This window comes from Callorhinus ursinus, unplaced genomic scaffold (genome assembly GCF_003265705.2).
Source record: "Callorhinus ursinus isolate GAN/ISIS: 27379988/994484 unplaced genomic scaffold, GSC_fseal_2.0 scaffold12, whole genome shotgun sequence".
Lineage (NCBI taxonomy): Eukaryota > Metazoa > Chordata > Mammalia > Carnivora > Otariidae > Callorhinus > Callorhinus ursinus.
The window spans coordinates 78,898,111-78,921,143 of record NW_027397074.1 but is presented as its reverse complement, the minus strand read 5'-3'; the positions used below and the strand labels follow the sequence as shown (position 1 = coordinate 78,921,143).

Sequence of the window (23,033 nt, the reverse complement as noted above, 5' to 3'; positions counted from 1 at the left end):
TAATCTGGATTTTGTCAATTTCATCCACGGATATACTTACATGTTTCTCTACCCTTATGTTTCCTGTAAATTTAATTATCAGATCTAGAGTTTTGACAGATACAGGTTTGATATTTTAGCAAGAATGGTGTATAGTTGGTATACAGTCTCCCAGCAGAAGACACATAAAATATAGCAGATTCTCCTTTTTTCATATTAATAGCCATTGGTGAGCATTTCTTAGGTCCATTATTCCATTAGTTTTGACAGTGATACTGTAATTCTACCGTTCTTAATATGCTGGATGAAATATTACTATAGAGAGAAATTTCCCCTCATCTATTATTTGGATCATAAAGGTACAGTTCATATAGGAGAGCTGGGATAAATGTTTGACTCTATTTTCTGTGTTTCAAAATAAGGAGTTGTTGCCCTAGCATCCTCCAAAGAGGTCCAGTGAGAATATCTGTACAATATCTTTGTGAGTTATGGATTTAAACACATCTTATCTGTTCTAATCTATTGATATCATTATTATTATTAATGCTCATTTTGCCTTATCTGTACTTGCAGGAGTCTCTTCAAGTTGGTTCCTGGTAGTCTTTGATAGTTTCCTTGCTCTCTGCTATAACATGATAACCTAGGCTCATTTTGCACATTTCCTGCCTCCAGTCTCAAATCAAACATCTCTAAGGAGTCTTTGTTTTTTTCACTGGGAAAAAATATTTAGAAACCAGAGTTTCAATGAGATCTAGTGAATTCTACAACTAAAGGTACCTGATGGATCATCCTGATCAACTGGCTGCCTTTGGAGTCCCAGGGAGAATTGTCAATTAAAAAAAAAAAATACAGAAATAACACATTTACCTAAGTTAGAACTGTTATCAATCCTAGCTGGGGATTAAAATATTTTGCCAAGAAGTTTAAATCAGATGTTCAGCAGTCATCTGCTGTCTCAACCTAAGTGAATTCGAATCTCTGGGGTTAAGGCTTGGATATCTGATATTTTTTTTAATTTTATTTTATTATGTTATGTTAATCACCATACATTACATCATTAGTTTTTGATGTAGCGTTCCATGATTCATTGTTTGCATATAACACCCAGTGCTTCATTCAATATGTGCCCTCTTTAATACCCATCACCAGGCTAACCCATCCCCCCACGCACCCCCTCTAGAATCCCCAGTTTGTTTCTCAGAGTCCATAGTCTCTCATGGTTCATCTCCCCCTCCAATTTCCCCCCCCTTCATTTAGCCTAATGATGCCACTATCATTTTCTTTGTGCTCTATGATGGGGAAAATATTGGGAAGAACTCTACAATGCTTCAGTGGATGCCCCCTGGCAAGTGCTCTAAATGAGTATTTGCTGATTTGGAAGAAAGACTGAGTGGAAACACCACCATGATATGCTCTGTGTCACAGATGCACTTCAGGGAACCTGGTCCTCTTTCCCGAGGAGTATGAGAGGGATGAAAGAGGAAACAGTATGCCTTCATCCCAGCAATCTCACCAGTAATCACAGGAGTCCAAGTGAGAAAAAGAAAAAGAAAAAAATTTGATATAAAAAATAATATAAATTAGAACACAGTTATTTATTTTACAAAAGGATCCAAGTCAAGATTTCTTTAATCAACCATTTTTGAAGTATGAAGGAGAGGTAATCAATATCTCTAGGGTTTGGTTTGGTTTTTTTCAGAATCCCCTTTATTAAGCCCAACCATAGCTAAACACTGGTTCACATCCCTCTGCTGTTCTGCCTTCCCCTACTTCTAGCTCAAGGTCCAGTGGTCTCTCTGAGCAGAACTGCCCCCAACTCCACTACAGACCACTGTGAGATAGTAGTCTCTGCTCTGCTATACCCAGCACAATGGTCATGTCTGTTTTTCTTTTTCCATTTTGTTACAGACTCATTTCATTTGGTACATCTTTATAAGACTGTCAGTGGAAGTTTAGAAAAGAAAACAGGTGAAGTCCTGTGATCAGTCTCCCATCTTGAACCTTTCTGGGTAGGTTTTAAAAGTTCCCCAGATGACTTTGATATTCAGTTCCCTCCACTCCTATTTGAAAATCGTTTTGGGAATTTTGAGTTCATCAGTGGATTTAATACTATTACATGACACTATCCTGTAGGGTGGGAGTGGAAGTGGCAAGTGTAAATTGAGGACAGTGAAAAATAGGACAAACACTAAGTAGGAGACAGTAATAACTAAAACCAAATAACATATTTGGAAGGAGTAGTAGTGGATGGGCTGTCTCTTGTGAAATTATCAAGCCCATCAAAGCACCCCTCCCAGCACCTCCAGTATGTCAACACACCCTTTGTACTCCCAACTCATCTGTGGTCAAGTGGATAAATTTTTTCCTAAGGCTTTTTCTCAAAAGGCATATCTACTTCCATAGGTTTGCAATACCCCTTTTCTCTCTCAAATTGTGAGCTCCCGAGGTATAAAAATTATGCCTGCTTCTTCCTTTTTATTTCCTTCCTAAGAATCTACTAGTAGAATCTGTATAATCAATAATTATTGATCAATAGTATTTGACTCCCTGGTCGATTTCATTAGTGCTAAACATTTCATTAGTAATTTCCTGCTGCATCTTATCCCCAAGCTCTCCTTCTCAGAACAGAGAGCTTGCTAAATAGGGCACAAAAAGACTTGCACTTGACTCCCTGCCCTACCATTTCTTGCTGTGGTGGCCAAAAGAATTTTCCTAATACGCATAAGTCTTGGTTTTCTTATCTATAAAAATGAAACTAACAATACCTATTGTATTACCTATCATCACCTTCTTATTGTAAAAATCAAATAAGAATACTTTATTATTTTTTTTATTTATTACTTGAGAGAGTGAGAGCTCCCTTGTGCGAGCAAGTGGGGGGAGGGGCAGAGGGAGAGAAGCAGCCTCCCCACTGAGGGCAGAGCCCAACACAGGGCTCAATCTCACACCCCCGAGATCATAACCTGAGCTGAAATCAAGAGTCGGATGCTCAACCAACTGAGCCACCCAGGCGCCCCTCAAATAAAAACACTGTCGTGATCCTCACGACAACCCCACATTATTCACTGCTACAAGCCCACTTTCAGATGAGGAAATTAAAATTTCAGCAAGGTCAAAAAACTTGCCTGGTGTCACACCGCTGATAAGAAGCAAAGCCACAATTTCAACACCTGGCCCTTGGACTCCACAGCCAAAACTTTCAACCATTACTCTGTATTCTATGTTATAATGTCCCATATTGTACACCAGCTTAGGCTTTTTGTGAGATTGTGGTTTTATCGGATAGTATCTGGGTCATTAACCAAGTACTCAGAATGTGCGTGGTCCATGGCTAAGCACTTAGATGCATTATTTCCATTAGTCCTCACAACCACCCTATGAGGAGGGACTGTTGTTATCCCCATTCTACAAATAGTTAACTGGGCATGATAGAAGCTGGGGTACCCACGGTCCAGAGCTCAGAGCCAAGCTTCCAGCCAGGCAGTGTGAGTCCAAAGCCACAATGTGATGCAAATGCAGGAAACTTCTCTATTTATGAATAATTAAGGCTGCTAAATTAAGACAAGGTAGGACGTATGGGAGATGTCTGCGTCCTTCCAGAGACAACCATGGGATTGGAAGTCTTTTGGAAAGAAAAGGAAACAAATATTCAGCAACAGTTCAGTCCCCACAGCACCTGGGGGACTCAAAAGTGCTTTTGTAGGCATCCATAGAAGTCAATTAGCTTTTAGTTTATGGCCCATGGCACTGTGTTAAATTCTCTGTGAGACCAAAGAGAATGAGCTGCTGATGCATACTTTCCATGTTTATTCGTCATCCAGATATCAATGTTCTGTCTTTGGGCAGAGTAATAAATAAATTGTATAAACTGCAACGAGTTTATTACTCATCAGTTATATATTAAGCTCCCACAATGTGCCAAGCACTCTTCCAGAAGCTGGTCCTATAACAAACAAAACATAAAAATTCTTGCCCTCACGGGATTTATGTTCTTATAGTTAGAAAAAAGACACAATAAACAAAATAAGTACATTTATGATGGGTAGATTGTGGTAAGTACTATGGAAAAAATAAATAAACGGGGTGGGGGATGAGGAATGTGGGGGTGAGGGATGCACCTTCAATTAGACTGGTCAGGGCAAAGCTCGCTTGGAAGGCTCAAATTATTTCTGTACATAAACTGTGCTGACTCCAACAGTAATTTTTTTCCTCTTGAATTAAAATGGTGGGGCGCCTGGGTGGCTCAGTCGTTAAGTGTCTGCCTTCAGCTCAGGTCATGATCCCAGAGTCCTAGGATCGAGCCCCGCATCTGGCTCCCTGCACCGCGGGGAGCCTGCTTCTCCCTCTCCTAATCCCCCTGCTTGTGTTCCCTCTCTCACTGTGTCTCTCTCTGTCAAATAAATAAAAAAATCTTTAAAAAAAATAAATAAAATGGTTATATGAATCGTTGCCAAAGGGCATTTTCCTGGTACTATTAGAACTGTTTAGGCAAAGTAGATAGATAAATCAGATAGCAGCCCAAACTATTGAAATAGCTGTCTGAATTAATTTAGAAAAACTGGATAATCAATCATATTTTCTAAATATAATGTCTGTATTTGCATAGGATCATATGATCACTGTCTGACTTGCATTTGATGATCTAAGCCTTTCTTCTAAAAATCCTTTGATAACGTAAGGCAAGAGATCTAGTGGAAAAGAGAGGGTTAGTTTTACAGATACTGGGAATAACTCACAAGAAGGAGTCCAGCAAGTCATGTTACCCCTCAGAAATCCTGCGCAAAACTTACTGGGTTGGTTCACTGTCTCCCACCTACTGTCTAACCCCTCCAGGCCTCAGTTTCCACCCCTGAACCACAAAGGGATCAATCTCTAGAAGACAGCTATGGACGACTGTGACCCCAACACCAGGGTGAGCAAAGGCTTCCTCATCACCTTCTGCAGCTAACTCCTGAAGTAACTTTAAATGGAAAATTTCTTCTTCTAAGTCCATCTACTCATGAGTATTCCATGCTTATGGAGCAGTTTGTAAAGTAACTTTATTAGCTCATCAAAACTCATTTGCAAGGTAATGGTTAAGAAGAAAAAAATCCCTGACATCATGTGTAAATGTGAGTGAAACAGTGATGAGCTATCATAAAACTGGAGTACAGGATAGAGTGTCCTTCCACTTCATTTGGTCTCTGATACACTTTGGCCCTACCCAGCACAACAAACCAAAGACCCACCCCCACTCCCACCCCATGGCTTCCCCCTTTGCATCACTACCACTCCTAAACCCCTGTTTCCTGAATTGTCCGAATTTTTTTAACAAAACTAAAAAACAAAAACAAAACAAACAAACAAACAAAAACCCCAAAGACCCCCTTCCCTCTCACTCCCTCCCTGCCCAGCACATGGGTACTCACTGTTCTGCAACATGACATCCGAGCAATAGCCAGTTTGGAGAGTAGGAGGTCCCTTTACCACATGAAAGCTACCGTTCAGACCCTTGGTAGCCTATTTGAGTGAGACCATGGCATTGATCTTGGTCTCCTTCTCTTTCCCCAACAGAAACTCTTCCTTCCCACCTTAGTGCCAGAAAATGCCCACTTGTATCTAGATAGACTTTAGCAACTAGCGAGGACCCAACTTTAAGTTTTACCAGAGAGGGGCCAGCAACAAGCCACCGCCTTCCCCCTTCCCCTGGGCACTTCAGTTCTATTTCACACATGAGGGCCAGTCCAGGTCCTGCACCTTTCCCTGCACACCCTCCTCCTCAGACTCCGCCTCAACTCTCTCCCATGCCCCACAGCCCCCGGCACCCAGTGTGTGCACACACCTGAGACTCTTCCCTAGAATAATTCTTTATTTGATCACCCAACTCATAGGGCTAGTAATAGATTTCTCAATTTCCTGACCACAATGGATTCTCTAATTACTACCCCACAATCACAACCCCACATAATTTCAGAAGGAATGTGCCCACAGGTTCTATGCCAACCCCCTGCCTCCCTTCTCCCACCTCACCTCTGAATCAGAAAGAATTGTTACCCTGAATATTAACTCTTTCATTATCCTCCCCATCACACACACACAAAGGTTTAGCTACAGCAGGGCTTACAGACCCAGCCTTGGTATAGAGGCGTGAGCACACACACACCAAAAAATAAATGAATTGAATCTTGTTTTATGTGCATATTTGTGTAATTATGTGTGCTGTTGTTTAGTTTTGTGTTTAACCAATTGCAAGGACATTCTACTAATGGAGATCGGCACCAGTCCACACACACTTGCACACACCCATCTACAGCCATAAATGAACACCCGGTTCACAAACATACCTCACCACCTCCTGCCGCTGTCCCCGCTCTCACTGAAGGATGGACTAGGAAGCAAAGCAAGGAGCACAGTCCACTGAGTGCAGCCACAGCCCTGGCAAGCCATTACCATGCTATCGTTAATGGGTTTCAAATGCAAATGACTGCCCAGATTTCATTCTCCAGATCAGATCTGCTAGTTAATTAGTAATCATGGTCTTCTTCCGAGAACATCCCTAAGAACCTAGAGAAGAAGTGACCATCCTGACCCACTCTAACCCCTCCAGCGGCTGAATGTACTTTCAGCAGTGATCACACTCAGGTGCCTGGCAAAGGAACACAGACTGACTTGAGATGTAGATGATAAAGAGCAAAAAATAAACCATCCCAGGGTCCCGTTGACATTTACTAGCACAATCTGCTGGTTTGTGTTTGAAGGAAATAATTTTGAAAATATTTTCAGAATAGTTTTCTTCTTTCCTTGTCTCTAGGAGAGCAGTCCCCAAGCATTTCTGTGTGGTGGAGACCCTTTGGCAGTCTGGTGCCTCCTATGGACCTCTCTTAGAATTACATTTTTAGGGGCGCCTGGGTGGCTCAGTCGTTAAGTGTCTGCCTTCGGCACAGGTCACGATCTCAGGGTCCTGGGATCCAGCCCCGCTTCAGGCTCCCTGCTCAGTGAGGAGCCTGCTTTTCCCTCTCCCTCTGCTGCACCCCCTGCTTGTGTGTCTGTGTCTGTCTCTCTCTCTCTCTGTCAAATAAATAAATAAAATCTAAAAAAAAATTACATTTTTAAATGCATGAGACAAAATACTTAAGGATACAAAAGACTCTGAAACTAATAATACATTATATGTTAATTAATTGAATTTAAATAAAAAATTTTTTAAAGATTTAAAAAGGATACAGAGGAAACTAATTCCAACGAATTAGTTACCAGAATATTTTTAATTGCAACATAGTAATGCATGTGTTGCTTTAGTGATGTAATAGCCAACAAATCTAGCAACAAGTCTAACAGCTACTATAATCTCGAAAGAGTAATAAGTGGAAATAGTATCTTGAGATTATCTTCAAAATATGATACAAAAGTAACTGTGGCTTCTCTTGGAACCAAACTCTTAGGTACTTCTAACACTCCTGAGGTTTGTGATCTCACTTTATACTTAAAAGACAGGCCACATTTCAGCTGGATTTTAGCAAAGAAAAAATACATATATCTTGTCCCTTGCAAGTTCACTTGCTTTCTGTCTTCTGTGTCTACTTGGGAGCCATGGAGGCCGTGCACATATCAGCACCAGCAGTGTGATGACAATACGTCCTCCTCTCTGCTCCCTAGATATCACCCTTACTTAGACTTTCATGACGCCCTGTCCTTGCTTCCAACCCCTGAAAACACAACTCTGAGCACTTCTTTAACACAAGTCAATTCAGTACATAGGTGTACGTGTACTATAAGCAAGCATTGTCAGAAAAGCAATAACAGCAACATCTACGGCATGCTTCCTAGGGCCTGTTCATTAGGCTAACTGACTCACGGGCATGATTACATTTCCTCCTCATCACCACACTGTGAGGTAGCAACCGTCACCCCCGTTTCGCAGACTAGAAACCCTGGACACAAAAAGCAACTTGCTCGAGCGAGGTTCTGTAACTAGGAAGAGGTGAAACCAGAATGCAAACTCAGGTAGTGTGGTCAAACCTGCACTTGAACATGAATGTGAGCGGTGCATCTATAACCTCATGGCCAAGAGAAGGTAGAAGGGCAGTGACTGCCATGCCGAAGACAAGACAGCACTGACTAATGCAAAGACCACAACTGGGAGGGACAAGAAAGAAACCCAAGCCATGGATAGATTGGAGTGGGCAGAGAAGAAGGAAAGACATTGTGAGCCAAGGGATCAGCATACACAAGGCTCAGAGGTTAGAGAGAATGGAATCTGTTTTAGAAACTGTAGTGAAAAGGTAGAGACAAGGGAGATGGTTGTGGGAAAGTCAGGGACACTTTTGGCAAAGCACACTGGAGGCCCATCGTGGAGACTCTAGCCTGTTACCAACAGGGAACCATCACAGATAAGAAACTGCCCAGAGTGGTCATAAGTGTGAAATATTTCTGAGCTCTCTGCCCAGGACTCAGAATGCTGGAGTATCTGTCTCTTTAATTCTTTAATCAGAATATTTAGTCTCCCCACACCTCCACACAGAACAAGTGCCTATCAGTAGGGAACTCTGGAAGCTGTATAAGCTGCCTGTCCGTTGGAGTGACACAAAAGTGGGGAACTCTACCACCCTGAGATCGCCATAGGCATCCCCTAAAGATCAAGAGAGTGGTGCATCACCTCGCCAGTACTGATGAGAACATCTGCTGACCTTCCCTAAACAACGCTTGATTCTGGCTTCTATTCGAAACCTGAAAATAGTCAGTTTTTCAGGAAAAATCTCAAATTCTTCTTTCTCGTGAAGGCTGCTTTATCATTCTTGATTCTACCATTCCAATATTTTTTCATTAGTCACCAAAAAGCGTGGCTCACTGCCATTTCTGCATTTTCGGCGCAGCCTCCCCCTGATATGTCTATGTCCTCTGTCTTCCTATGTAAACCCCTCTCTTACTGCAAAACCAAGTTTAAACTCACTTTGCCATGAAATTTCTCTAAACACTCAATTCATGTTGATGCTTCTCCTTTTCTGAATTACTAAAGTAACAGTACTTTCAAGAAGATATGGTTCTACTTTATAGATGTGCATAAAAGTGCTCCGAGGACTACTAGCCACTCATCAAGTCCCTGGCTGGCTGAGTTCCCTCAAATGCTCCAGCAGAGCCAGACCCAGGTGAGGAGCCCTTTCTGACTGCTGAGCTGAGAGGGGATGGCTGAGCACCAGTGTGTGTCTCCATCCTCTTGGCACTGAACACATTATTGGATTTTCCCTTCCTGGAATAAAATTCTATAGAAAACAAGATACACATCTGCTTGTATTCTACTGGCGGTAGACTACAGGTGGATAAGATAACCCTGGCGGTATCCCTATAGCCTATTAATCTGAAACAGTTGAATACAATGTTGGAATCAAGATGAGTCATCTCTTGGAGATGTGTTGCCATGCAAAACCTTCAGGTGGTAGTTTATGATCCCCCAGTTGGTGTCATAGAAAGAGCATGGTGTTTGGAATCAAACTAGCCTGGGCTTGAATATCAGAGTCTCTACTTACTTGCTACAGACTTGGGCAGTCATTTAAATTGTCTGAAGCTTAGTTGCCTTCTCTGTAAATTAGAGATGATAATATGCACAACATAATATTATTTGGAGCCCAAGCTGAGACAGTAAGTGCCTGACATCCAGGGTCAGTTTTCCAGGCTCTCCCTAACTGGTCTTTTCTGAAAATAAAGTCAAATAAAACCCAGCAAGCAGTGGCACTGGCTTAAATTCTGTTTAGAACTCTTGCTCTTATTCATCAAGCGCCTGGAAGAGCCTCACTGGAGGGTGGGGCTGGAGACAGTGAACTCTCTCCTCCGTGGACCACTGACAGACAGCAGAGAGCAGAGTTTGCCTGCCACACCGAACTGATTCCCCAGGCCAGTGGGGGAAAGCCAGCTCTAGCCCAGAACCTTGTTCTGCAGGATGACCCCCTCCCCTGCACACACACATGCACACACGCACACTAAGACACTCACACTCATAAGCTACATGCCATCTACAACCTTCCTGTCACAAATCACCTCTCACATTCGCCACAACCCACAAACTTTAAGTTGTACCTCTTTCTTCTTATTGCAGCTGAGTTGTTTTCCTTCTTTTGTTCCAAGTGTAAGCTCTTCACAACAGAGGCTACCTGGAAAGGGGAAAGAGGAGTTGTTTGGGGTAGGAGTAATTTCTCTGCCCAGAAGCTTTCAGAGGAAAGGTGGGGGGGGGGGGGGGGGGAATACGATCTACCCGTACTGAGCATTACAGCATTTCCTTCCCTGGGGAAATACCTATTATTCAGCAATTTGACACTGCCCTGCGTCCCTTCCTACCTCTTAGCCCCACAGACAGCAACTCGTGCACACACACAGGTGTGGGTCCAGGGAGAGAGTTCTTGGGGATAATACATGACCTAGTATTGACGTGGCAGTCATAAAGCATCAATTACATCACACACACCTTGTAGCTCTCAGAGCACTTTAACCTGTACAATTTCTTTAATCACTTATCATAGGGCAGGTATTTTATCCCCAGGTAAAACTGAGGAAACAGAAACTAAGAAAGATGACTGCTAAAGTCACTTGATTCTTTCAATTTCTTTTTTTAAAATATTTATTTATTTATTTTATTATATTATGTTAATCCCCATACATTACATCATTAGTTTTTGATATAGTGTTCCATGATTCATTGTTTGCATATAACATCCCCGTGCTCCATTCAGTACGTGCCCTCTTTAATACCCATCACCAGGCTAACATGTCCCCCCACCCCCTCCCCTCTAGAACCCTCAGTTTGTTTCTCAGAGTCCGTAGTCTCTCATGGTTCCCTTCCTGCTATCTTCTTCTTCTTTTTTTTTTTTAACATATAATGTATTATTTGTTTCAGAGGTACAGGTCTGTGATTCAACAGTCTTGCACAATTCACAGCGCTCACCATAGCACATACCCTCCTCAATGTCTGTCACCCAGCCACCCCATCCCTCCCACCCCCCACCACTCCAGCAACCCTTCTTAATCTCAAGAAACAAACTGAGGGTTGCCGGAGAGGTGGGGGGTGGGAGGGATGGGGTGGCTGGGTGACAGACATTGAAGAGGGTATGTGCTATGGTGAGCGCTGTGAATTGTGCAAGACTGTTGAATCACAGACCTGTACCTCTGAAACAAATAATGCAATATATGTTAAGAAAAAAAAAAGAAGAAGATAGCAGGAGGGGAAGAATGAAGGGGAGTAATTCGGAGGGGGAGACAAACCATGAGAGACGATGGACTCTGAAAAACAAACTGAGGGTTCTAGAGGGGAGGGGGTGGGGGGATGGGTTAGCCTGGTGATGGGTATTAAAGAGGGCACATTCTGCGTGGAGCACTGGGTGTTATGCACAAACAATGAATCATGGAACACTACATCAAAAACTAATGATGTAATGTATGGTGATTAACATAACAATAAAAAATTTAAAAAAAAAGAATTCTTCATATCAGTGAGGTCATATGATACGTGTCTTTCTCTGATTGACTTATTTCGCTCAGCATAATACCCTCCAGTTCTATCCATGTCGTTGCAAATGGCAGGATTTCATTCCTTTTGATGGCTGCATAATATTCCATTGTATATATATATACCACATCTTCTTTATCCATTTATCTGTTGATGGATACCTTGGCTCTTTCCATAGTTTGGCTATTGTGGACATTGCTGCTATAAACATCGGGGTGCACATACCCCTTCGGATCCCTACATTTGTATCTTTGTGGTAAATACCCAGTAGTGCCATTGCTGGATCATATGGTAGCTCTATTTTCAACTGTTTGAGGAACCTCCATACTGTTTTCCAGAGTGGTTGCACCAGCTTGCATTCCCACCAACAGTGTAGGAGGGTTCCCCTTTCTCCGCATCCCCGCCAACATCTGTCGTTTCCTGACTTGTTAATTTTAGCCATTCTGACTGGTGTGAGGTGGTATCTCATTGAAGTTTTGATTTGGATTTCCCTGATGCCGAGCGATGTTGAGCACTTTTTCATGTGTCTGTTGGCCATTTGGATGTCTTCTTTGGAAAAATGTCTGTTCGTGTCTTCTGCCCATTTCTTGATTGGATTATTTGTTCTTTGGGTGTTGAGTTTGATAAGTTCTTTATAGATTTTGGATACCAGCCCTTTATCTGATATGTCATTTGCAAATATTCTCTTCCATTCTGTCGGTTGTCTTTTGGTTTTGTGGACTGTTTCTTTTGCTGTGCAAAAGCTTTTTATCTTGATGAAATCCCAATAGTTCATTTTTGCCCTTGCTTTCCTTGCCTTTGGCGATGTTTCTAGGAAGAAGTTGCTGCGGCTGAGGTCGAAGAGGTTGCTGCCTGTGTTCTCCTTTAGGATTTTGATGGACTCCTGTCTCACATTTAGGTCTTTCAACCATTTGGAGTCTATTTTTGTGTGTGGTGTAAGGAAATGGTCCAGTTTCATTCTTCTGCATGTGGCTGTCCAATTTTCCCAACACCATTTGTTGAAGAGACTGTCTTTTTGCCATTGGACATTCTTTCCTGCTTTGTCGAAGATTAGTTGACCATAGAGTTGAGGATCCATTTCTGGGCTCTCGATTCTGTTCCATTGATCTATGTGTCTGTTTTTGTGCCAGTACCATACTGTCTTGATGATGACAGCTTTGTAATAGAGCTGGAAGTCCGGAATTGTGATGCCACCAGCTTTGCTTTTCTTTTTCAACATTCCTCTGGCTATTCAGGGTCTTTTCTTGTTCCACACAAATTTTAGCATTATTTGTTCCATTTCTTTGAGAAAAGTGGATGGTATTTTGATAGGGATTGCTTTGAATGTGTAGATTGCTCTAGGTAGCGTTGACATCTTCACAATATTTGTTCTTCCAATCCATGAGCATGGAACGTTTTCCATTTCTTTGTGTCTTCCTCAATTACTTTCATGAGTATTTTGTAGTTTTCTGAGTACAGATCCTTTGCCTCTTTGGTTAGATTTATTCCTAGGTATCTTATGGTTTTGGGTGCAACTGTAAAGGGGATCAACTCCTTAATTTCTCTTTCTTCTGTCTTGTTGTCGGTGTATAGGAATGCCACTGAAATAAAAACGGAAGGAAAACTTCCAAACTCGTTTTATGAGGCCACCATTACCTTGATCTCAAAACCAGACAAAGACCCCATCAAAAAGGAGAATTACAGACCAATATCCTTGATTAACATAGCTGCAAAAATTCTCACCAAAATACTAGCCAATAGAATCCAACAGTACATTAAAAGGATTATTCACCACGACCAAGTGGGATTTATCCCTGGGCTGCAAGGCTGGTTCAACATCCACAAATCAATCAATATGATACAGTACATTAGTAAAAGAAAGAACAAGAACGATATGATCCTCTCAATAGATGCAGAAAAAGCACTGGACAAAGTACAGCATCCTCTCTTGATCAAAACTCTTCAGAGTATAGGGATAGAGGGTACATACCTCAATATCATAAAAGCCATCTATGAAAAACCCACAGCGAATATCATTCTCAATGGGGAAAAACTGAGAGCTTTCCCCCTAAGGTCAGGAACATGGCAGGGATGGCCACTATCACCCCTGCTATTCAACATAGTATTAGAAGTCCTAGCCACAGCAATCAGACAACAAAAAGAAATCAAAGGCATCCGAATCAGCAAAGAAGTCAAACTCTCACTCTTTGCAGATGATATGATACTTTATGTGGAAAACCCAAAAGACTCCAGCCCAAAACTGCTAGAACTCATACAGGAATTCAGTAAAGTGGCAGGATATAAAATCAATACACAGAAATTGAGTCATTTCATTTCAATAGAGTAGTCTGATGGTCACGGAGTCTGAGTCGGTAAATAATTAAGTAAATACAGAATTTCTTTTACAGATGAAATATTCCTTCATTCATTCAGCCTATTCCAAGTTCCTCTCTACCCCGTCTCCCAAAGTGGACACTCTCAGGTCCCATCAGTTATCAAACTCTACCACTCTCACCTTACAGCTGGCCACTTCTCTTTCAGCCCATATCTTGAATAGAGATTCCCATGGTTCCCCCGCCCCATGCCTGGAGAACACCTTTCCACTTCTGTAAGGGAGCCCAGCATAACCCTGACCCACTGGTCCCACGTGACTGAACCAACCCAGTCCAGTCAGATTCTCTCTCCCAGAGATTAGGATTTGGAACACAGAGTCTGAATCATATTGCACTGGGTGCTAAGTCTGTGGAGTCACGTCATGTTATTGAGAGAGAAATTAAAGCATTGCTGAAAATACTTGTTTACCCAAAAGAGGACGGAATAGGCATATAGAATGTAGCAGAAGTGAGAGACCACTCAATCCAAAGCAGAGACTCGCTGCCAGTATTTTTCCTATTTCTGTGAAGGTCAAGGTGCAACTGAATTTCATTTGATACACATGCACCTTCACCAAAATACTATCCCTACTATTACTACCACCACCTCTTCTGCGACTAACCACCACCACCACCACCACCACCACCACCATCATCATTCTTTCTTCCAGACAGTTTCTGTGCATTTCCATGCCTGGCAACCAGTCTCTGCTAGCCCTGCTACCACAGGCTCTCGGTTTTCTCCCTTTGTTCAGAGTAAATATCTTCACCAAAAATCTCTAACCACTCCCGTCGAACATATCCTCCTACTTTGTTTTGCTGGTTCTTACAACCCCTTGTAATAATCATGGGATCTTCAAATCCCCACAGAGTCTCTCCGAATTGTTTGGCATCCGCATAGAAGTGTACTTTTTAGATCAGGAAATACGTTGTAACCTAGGGTTATGTGGTGACCTGCTGAGAGGTACATCACACATTTTCTTAGAAATTCCATTTTAGTCCAAGATCATTAGAGAAGAATAAGTAATTTGGATCAATATTTTGAATGATGAAAAATGTGACAGTATAACGTAATAGCATGCAAATTTACATACTTTTCAACATGAAATACTAAATTTTACAGAAATTTTCCCCTGTGATAAGATGCTAGTGAGTATGCTTTCCCCTTGGCCCCCACCCAAGGGGAAAATATGTGAAAAGAATGCCACAGAAAACATCTTAAAGGCACTGACAATGTCTTAGAGCCATGAACAGACTCTCTCTTTCACTGCTGCCCTCTCTCTGGCTCAGCCTCTCTCCCTATGTGCTTCCTTCTCTGTTCTGCTCTCTGGGAATCAGCATATCCACAGGATCTCCCTGTCTCTGCCAGATAGAGAAACCTCAAGGTGCCAAGACTGCCCAGTGTTCTCCTACTTTATTGTGTCACTGAGAAACAGAGCAGGACTGGTCCTCATCTAATGTCTTACAGCTCTATCAGCTTTTACTGAAAACCTCCTCTTCCTTAATTCATTTTAGTGGACAAAATGAGGCCTAAGAAGGGGCCCAGAGATCCCTCTAAAGGAATCCCTTTCCACAGCTCCCTGATGAGGGAAGTGATCTTATGCATGTCCTTGAATCACCAGATTCCACGCTGGTACCATGTCTGGACCTGGGAGGAGCACCTAACCCAAAGACAACAAGTCCTTATTTCAACCAGCTTCTTATGGAGTAGCTCACTGTGTGATCACAAGGCAACTTAGATTCTCTGAGTGTGAGACACAGAGAGAATTTGCAGCAGGATCAATTAGTAGTAAGAGCAAAATGTCAAGAGAGAGAATCAGAAATAAGAGCTGTAGCGAGACAATCTTGAACCTCCTCTCCCCATGCCAGTACCACTCTGCCCACATCCTTTTGACAACCATGAGTGGACAAAATAGACTTGAAATGCAGGAAGCAGAGACATCCTTCCTTTTATTTCCTCTCTTGCACTTCCTGTTTCCTGCCTCTCCGTGACAAGCATACCTAGACAGAGTCCAGGCTGTCCTTGCCTCCGTTCCACTTCCATGCTTAGGCGGGCAAATAGATTCCCAGGGCCCTTCTTGCAGGCGGGTTATCAGCTAGTAATGGCATTCACCTTTCAGTAATGGTGGCCCAAGCCTTGCGACTTAAAACCATAAAGAGATGACCTTTCTCACAGAAGGAGAAGCCTGGAACAGAGTAGTTGCTAGCATGCCTTCAAGTACTCAAAAAATTCAGGGTGGGAGCTTTGCGATTCTCTTGACTTTTCCCTCAGAGGCAGAGCTCTAACTGTAACATTCAAGTGCGGGAGGCACAGAAAGAAGAAAAGGCAGCAAGGGTTTTCTAAAATAGTCTACCCTGTAACTTCTTCTTGTGTTCCAAATGCCACTCCTATCTATATGAAAGATGAGAGATGCAGTTTATTTTTATGATGGGAATATTGACATCCCCAATAACACAGGGCTTCTATTGGTAATGAAGAGTGTAGGTAATTAGCAACATCCACCATGACCAGAGTGGCAAGCTGGATGTGTGGACTCTGCCTAAGTCAACTGTGTGCTCCAATCCAACTTGCACTACACAAGCTCTGCCTTGGGACTCTTTAGGTGCTGGTCCAGCTTTTAATAAAGCAATACACCCCCCACACCCCCATTCCACTGCTGTTCTCATGTAATAGGAGTGACTGGCAAAGCTGGGTTTGGGAATTCCCAGAGCTCTTGGCTATGGGCCATCTAAAAGCATTAACAACAGTCTTTAATTTCTAGCGACAGTCTGAATCTCACTATGGTGGAGCCGTCAAGTGAATGGTAGTTAACTCTCCATGCTAAGATGACATGGATACTGAGTAAGGTGCCAGGGCCCGAGCCATGCTCCAGACTCAGGTGTGGCTCCTGCTGGGACCCTGGGAAATCCCTAATGCCCTTTTATCCCAGGGATTCTCAAATGTTAGTGTGCATTGGAATCACTTGAATGGCTTGTCAAAACACAGATCGCGGGGGTCCACCTTCAGAGATTTTGGTTCAAAGGTTCTAAGTAAGGCCCAAAAGTTTGCATCTCCCACAATTCTCTGCTGATGCTGACCTCCCGGGTCTGGTGTAACTTATAGTAAACTTGCATTTACTGGAGATCTCCCAAATGAATCTTTACTCTTTGCAGCCAAAAGAAGCTGCTTAATATACCCTTTGAGTTCAGACAAAAGCCCATAGGACCAGATCGAGGACAAGATCTAATGACAAACACCATATCCCTCAGAACCCTGCCTACACTCTGGTGGCTCTGGTTGTTACTGGGTCAAATTTCACTAGTTCTTTCTTCCCTTAGGATGAGTACTTTCCTGAATGACTACACAGTAGGTTATGAGAGACTTACAGGCTTTAATCTTCAGTGCAGAAAACACATTTGAATTCCAGGAGTGAATTCATCTACATTCAAGCAGGGCCTACATACACATTCATAAGAAAGCACAAGTGATCATATCACTACCTTGGATTTAAAGCGAATGACCAAATAAATGAACAAAAATCTAGTTGTATGTCATACACCACGAGGAGCAAAGAATGAGTAATATATAATCCCTGCTTTTGAATAAGTCAGTGTAATTGGAGATAAACACTTGCAAACCAATACAGATTTTGAACAATATGGTAAGTGCTATGATAGTGGTATGGAAGCAAAGAAGACGTAGGAAATCTATGGGAGGGAATCAAAGAAGGCCTCAGCCCGGATCCACTAGAAGAAATTCTGAGGAATTTCATTTATACTTATAGTTATACATTGCTAATCGCTATGCTAACCTCCTGAGTAGATAGACATTTTCTTTCAGTCATCTTAACCGAGCCCACAGAGATCCCCCCCACTCCTTTCCCTGCCAGAATAGTAGTTTCTGGAGATATGAACCCACCAGACTCAACTTTTCTATCTTTCCTGAGAAAGGGATGATAGTTCATCCCTCCCTCGACCTCTACCTCTACCCTGAGGTAGTTCACAAGGACTCAACAGCCACCACCCAAAATAAACCCATTCAAATAGGACTCAGGTTGGAAAGAACGTTACCAGGCATTTTACCCAAATAAGGATATCCATTACACCCCACTCTACAGATTGGTAGCTAGACTTACAGGAAAGAACATCAAACATGAAATCAGTGAAATTAGAAACCCAACTTCTCACTTAGTACTTTAGTTACCCTGGCAAAGATATTAAACTATTTCACCTTCCTGAAACTCCACTTTGTCAATAAAATGGAAGTAGCATTATGGTCTTTACAGGAACTGTGAGCTTAAGGGATACTTATCCTACTATAAAGTAGTAAGTGGAGTCTACAATTTCAGTTCTGTAAAATATGGAGCCACATTTTCCCAAGATTAAGTAATTTCCCGGGCTGAGCCTGCCCAGTAAGCAGGTCAGGAATTCCAGGTCTCACAGTGGTCTGGCGCCCTCTGGTAGGAACTGTTAAATAATGATAGGAGGATTCTGGGTCCTTAGCTGCTTTGAACTTCTGGGAAAATGGCAGTGATTATAGGACTCTTCCAGTTTGTTGGGGCCCATTTCTTTGTCCAATTATCTGGGAACATTGGAGATATGGGGACTCATCCTCAGCCTCCACACTTCCTGAGAGTAGGTTACCCCTTGACCAACATCTCCCCATCACCCCCCACCATACCCCTAATAACCACCATTCTACTCTGCTTCATGAATTCAACTTTCTAGATTCCATATAAGAGTGGGATCATGCAGTATTTTTCTTGCTGTGACTGGATTCTTTCACTTCACATAATGTCCTCCAGGTTCATCCATGTTGTTGCAAATGGCAGGATCTCCTTTTTTAAGGCTGAATGATATTCCATCATATGTATATGCCACAATATCTTTATCCATTCATCCATTGACAGACACTTAGGTTGTTTCCATATCTCACCTATTGGGAATAATGCTGCAATGAACATGGGAGTGCAGATACCCCCTCAAGGTACTGGCTTCATTTCCATTGGCTATATATCCAGAAGAGTGATTGCTAGATGATACAGTGGTCCTATAATTAATACTTACTGATCAGACATCATGTGCCAAGCACAACACCAAGCATGCTGTATGTGTCAGTTCAGGTAATCCTCCCAATCCTCTGAGGTAGGTGTTATTTTGATGGTCATCTCCATTTCATATGAGATAAATATACAAGATTCAAACATTTGCCAAGGTCACACAGGGAAGTGGCAGAGCCAGGCCTCAACCTTAGAGACCCTGGTTCCAGAGGCTCCTGGTTCCAGAGACTCTGAACACAGAGCAACCCTTCCTCTAGGTGCTTTATGGAACTGTGAGCTCAGTCACAGGAGCACACTGCCCAGAGCGAGACTGTGAAAAGTTAGCAAAAACGGCCAATGAGGCAGGAGGCTGAGCAAGCAGAGGAGCAGAGGTAGAAAACCTCCACCTCTTAGAGGAAATGTTACCATATGACAGACTGCAAACCAACCACTCAACTTCTCCTTTCCTTTCCCCATCATTCACTCCACAAAATGAGTGAATGACTGGATGAAGCATGAAAAGCAACAATAAAAGAACTGGAAAAGTTAAAGCATTTGTAAGAGTGAAATGTTATAAAACAACATCCAGTCTCTAAATGATCAGCCCTCCAAATCTCCATTGAGTAACTAGCCTGAATTTTTATAGAGTTTGCAGAAGGGATTATAAAATCAGCTCAGATTCGTTTAGAGATCAAGGAGAATTAGAGATGCCAGAAAGCCCAAGCACATCAAATATTTGGAAGTGTTTAAAAGGGGAGAGAGCTAGACTTCAGAAATTACAGCCAAGTATGTTAGAGTATGTTATATGTTAGGATATAATGCCTTGGAATGTTAAAAAATCCTAGATATAATCCACAGGGATGCTATAGACTAATAAATGTTTCATTTGTGGACATTTCGTTCATTCAAAAATTATTTCTTGGGTCCCTGCTGTGTGGCTTCATGAAGCCTGTATTTTTAGTGGGGGATAGGTATAGGCAATGAGTAACTGAACATACACAGGAATATAAACTAGGGTAACTATGATCACAAGCATCCATGATGTGGGTAAGGGATGCCAGTCATAGGATGATCAGAAAGGTCCCTCCAATAAGGTAACTTTTGAGAAGAAAGCGGGACATCAGAGTATGTATGGGAAAAGTAATTTGGGCAATGGGAAGGGCAAGCACACCAGTCCTGAGGTGGGAGCATGCGTGGTGAGTCACAGAACATGAAAGAGGCCCATTGGCTGGTGTGGAGTGAAGGAGGAAGCAAGTATCATGGATGACATCTAAGAAGGGACAGAGGACCTGATTAGGTATGTAAGGACTTTGCTTTTATGGTGAGAGAAATGAGAGGCCCCGAAAGGCTTGAACAGAGCAATGACATGATCTTAGTTATATTTAGCAGGATCACTATTGTTGCTTTGCAGAAAATGGGGTAAGGCAGTGGGGAGTGGAAAGCAGAGTGAGCAGTTAAAAGGCTTCTGCAATAATCCAGGCCAGATCACCCCCTACCTCCTCCCCTCATGGCAGGTGCTGGCCTTGTTCACGGTAATGCTCCCCTTGCCAGCACAGTGCTTGGCATAATGATGATGCTTGAATGAAATCTTCAGCAATGGCAGTCTTAACTCCTGTGCTGATGCCAGGGGAAGAACCATGCATTCATCCACATTAAAAACAAAGTCTATGATAAGAGTCATGCCTCAGAGGTGATAGAAGAAGGCATGCAAATGGAAAGAGGCACCATTTCAAACCTTAGTTCATCAAGAAGATATGCTTTGCCTGCTGCCAGTTCCCTTCAAACCCATAAGCAAATCCCGCTCCCTTCTTCTACCATGCAGGTCCAGGTGGGCATGCAAAACCGGACTTAGAAAACTGAGACCCTGTCTTGTTTGCATCCATGATGCTGTGCCAGGGCCCTCTGAGGAGTCTGCTATATGGACACACCTAGTTTATTAAAAGCTTCTGCATCACCCAAGAGAAAGAACCATCATTCCTCTGCTCTTATAATGAACCCCAGTGTGTATCCAAGAGATATTCCAAAGCAACAATATCCCTATTCTAAGTTTGCCGTCAGAAATTTTTATGCATTCACTGTGGGATAGATCTAGAGCAAGAGCCTGATGCCTTGTGAAGGAGAGGTCCTGGCTTATAACGTACACTGACCCTTCTCTGCTGGGTGGTATGTTGAGCCTTAGATTAACCAAGTAAGAACAGACATCATATTGACCCTGACTCCTGCCATAACTGTGTCCTATGAAGTCAAGAGTGCATTTCTATTCTTTTAAGCCCTGGAGCTTGCAGTGGGGATCCTGACAAATGCCTTCATTTTCTTTATGAATTTTTTGGGATGTGGTGAGGAGGCAGCCACTGAGCAACTGTGATCTTAACCTTCTGAGTCTCAGCCTCACCCAGCTTTTCCTGCATGGGCTGCTGTTTTTGGATGCCATCCAGCTTATATACTTCCAGAGGATGAAGGACCCACTGAGCCTCAGCTACCAGACCATCATCATGCTCTGGATGATCACAAACCAAGCTGGGCTCTGGCTCACCACCTGTCTGAGTCTTCTCTCCTGCTCCAAGATTATCTGTTTCTCTCATACCATCCTGCTCTGCTTGGCAAGCTGGGTCTCCAGGAAGGTCCCCCAGATGCTCCTGGGTGCCATGCTTTTCTCTTCCATCTGCACTCTCCTCTGTTTGGGGGACTTTTTTAGTAAATCTGGCTTTGCATTCACAACTATGCTATTCATGAATAATACAGAACTCAATTTGCAAATTGCAAAACTCAATTCCTATCATTCCTTCATCTTCTGCATCTTGGAGTCCATCCCTCCTTTCTTGCTTTTTCTGGTTTCTTCTGGGGTGCTGACTGTCTCTCTGGGGAGGCACACGAGGATAATGAAGGCCAAAACCAAGGACTCCCGTGAGCCCGGCCTGGAGGCCCATAGCAAAGTACTCAGATCTCTTGTCTCCTTTCTCTGCCTCTATGTGGTGTCATTCTGTGCTGCCCTCATTTCAGTGCTTTTCCTGATGCTGTGGCACAACAAGATCAGGGTCATGATCTGTGTAGGGATCCTAGCAGCTTGTCCTTCGATACATGCAGCAATCCTGATCTCAGGCAATGCCAAGCTAAGGAGACCTGTGGAGATCATTCTACTCTGGGTTCAGAGCAGCCTAAAGGTAAGGGCAGACCACAGGGAAGATCCCAGGATTCCAGATCTATGTTGAGAGCAGACACGAAATGAGCTCTTCATGAATATGCCTCTGATAGTTCATAAAGCCTTCAGAAACCTATCCCAGTTTCTTCTGTAGACATAAGTGAGGGTCTCTCCACTTTATGTCAATGAACTCACCCATAGTAGAATAAAATCATTAAAGCTCTATCTATGGCCTAGGCAAGAATGACATGCATGGGTTCTTTAAGTTTGTTTTGAAAAAGAATGATATAGGTGAGGTACTCAGTGTAAATGCTTTGTATACTATAGTTTATTTGTGCTTGGTATGAACCAAACCATGAGAAATCACCACTTATGAAATACTATCTAAACCCCAAGATAACATGATTGGCTCTTCACATGACTGCTAAACCTGTTTCTTAAAAAAGGCGCTAGCTTAATATTAGAAAATATTCACTACTATGGCAATTACATAACCCTCTTCAAACTCCACAAATTTCACGGAAATGTAAGATATGAAAAGACAGACTTGGAAGATCAAGTGTCATCACTTCAGCTTCAAGAGGTACTAAATTAAAACTCCTACACGAACCAGAGAATAGGGGTCATTTTGTCTGAAAATACACAGATTCAGAAATGTACACTCAACCTGCTTTATAGTAGGGGGAAAGAGAGGTAGATATTTGCTCAGTGGGTACCCGGGATACCAGCGCTGGTGTGTGCCTTCTGGCTCTGTTCTATTTGCCCCTGAATACAGTGCTTTGCCTGGTACCAAGCACTGGAACCTACCAAAATAGCCTCACTGGAAAGCATGTTTGTAGAGATCTGGCATTTGCTGCCTGCCAGGAAGGCTCTCCTCAAATCAAATCCTACAACACTCAGGAGAGAAAAAGATATACGAGACATATAAATCTTGACAGCCTTCAAAAGCATGGCAGGTCACGCACAGAGGCTTGTAGCTCTGGCAGCCGTGGGAACTGCTGAGCAATGGCTTCCTCCTCTCTGGCACCCAATTCCTCCTCCCAGTTGTCCAAACCAACTAAACCCTTTTCCCC

At 42.7% G+C, this 23,033-nt stretch overlaps 2 protein-coding genes across 2 annotated transcripts in view; one reads left to right on the top strand and one right to left on the bottom strand.

The window, feature by feature from the left end:
* MGAM (maltase-glucoamylase) overlaps positions 1-5,671 on the bottom strand; it is an 81,061-nt gene extending 75,390 nt beyond the window's left edge. The window contains exon 1 of the mRNA XM_073899296.1: positions 5,388-5,671. Within this exon, the coding sequence (XP_073755397.1) occupies positions 5,388-5,405 (18 nt within the window). The 5' untranslated portion in view covers positions 5,406-5,671. The remainder of the gene's footprint in view (positions 1-5,387) is intronic.
* A 14,277-nt stretch (positions 5,672-19,948) lies between these two features.
* On the top strand, positions 19,949-22,030 carry TAS2R38 (taste 2 receptor member 38). The gene is given in 3 exon segments (XM_073898557.1): positions 19,949-20,017; positions 21,001-21,144; positions 21,146-22,030. Coding segments are annotated over 3 exon segments (1,098 nt in total).
* The last annotated feature ends 1,003 nt before the right edge of the window (positions 22,031-23,033 follow it).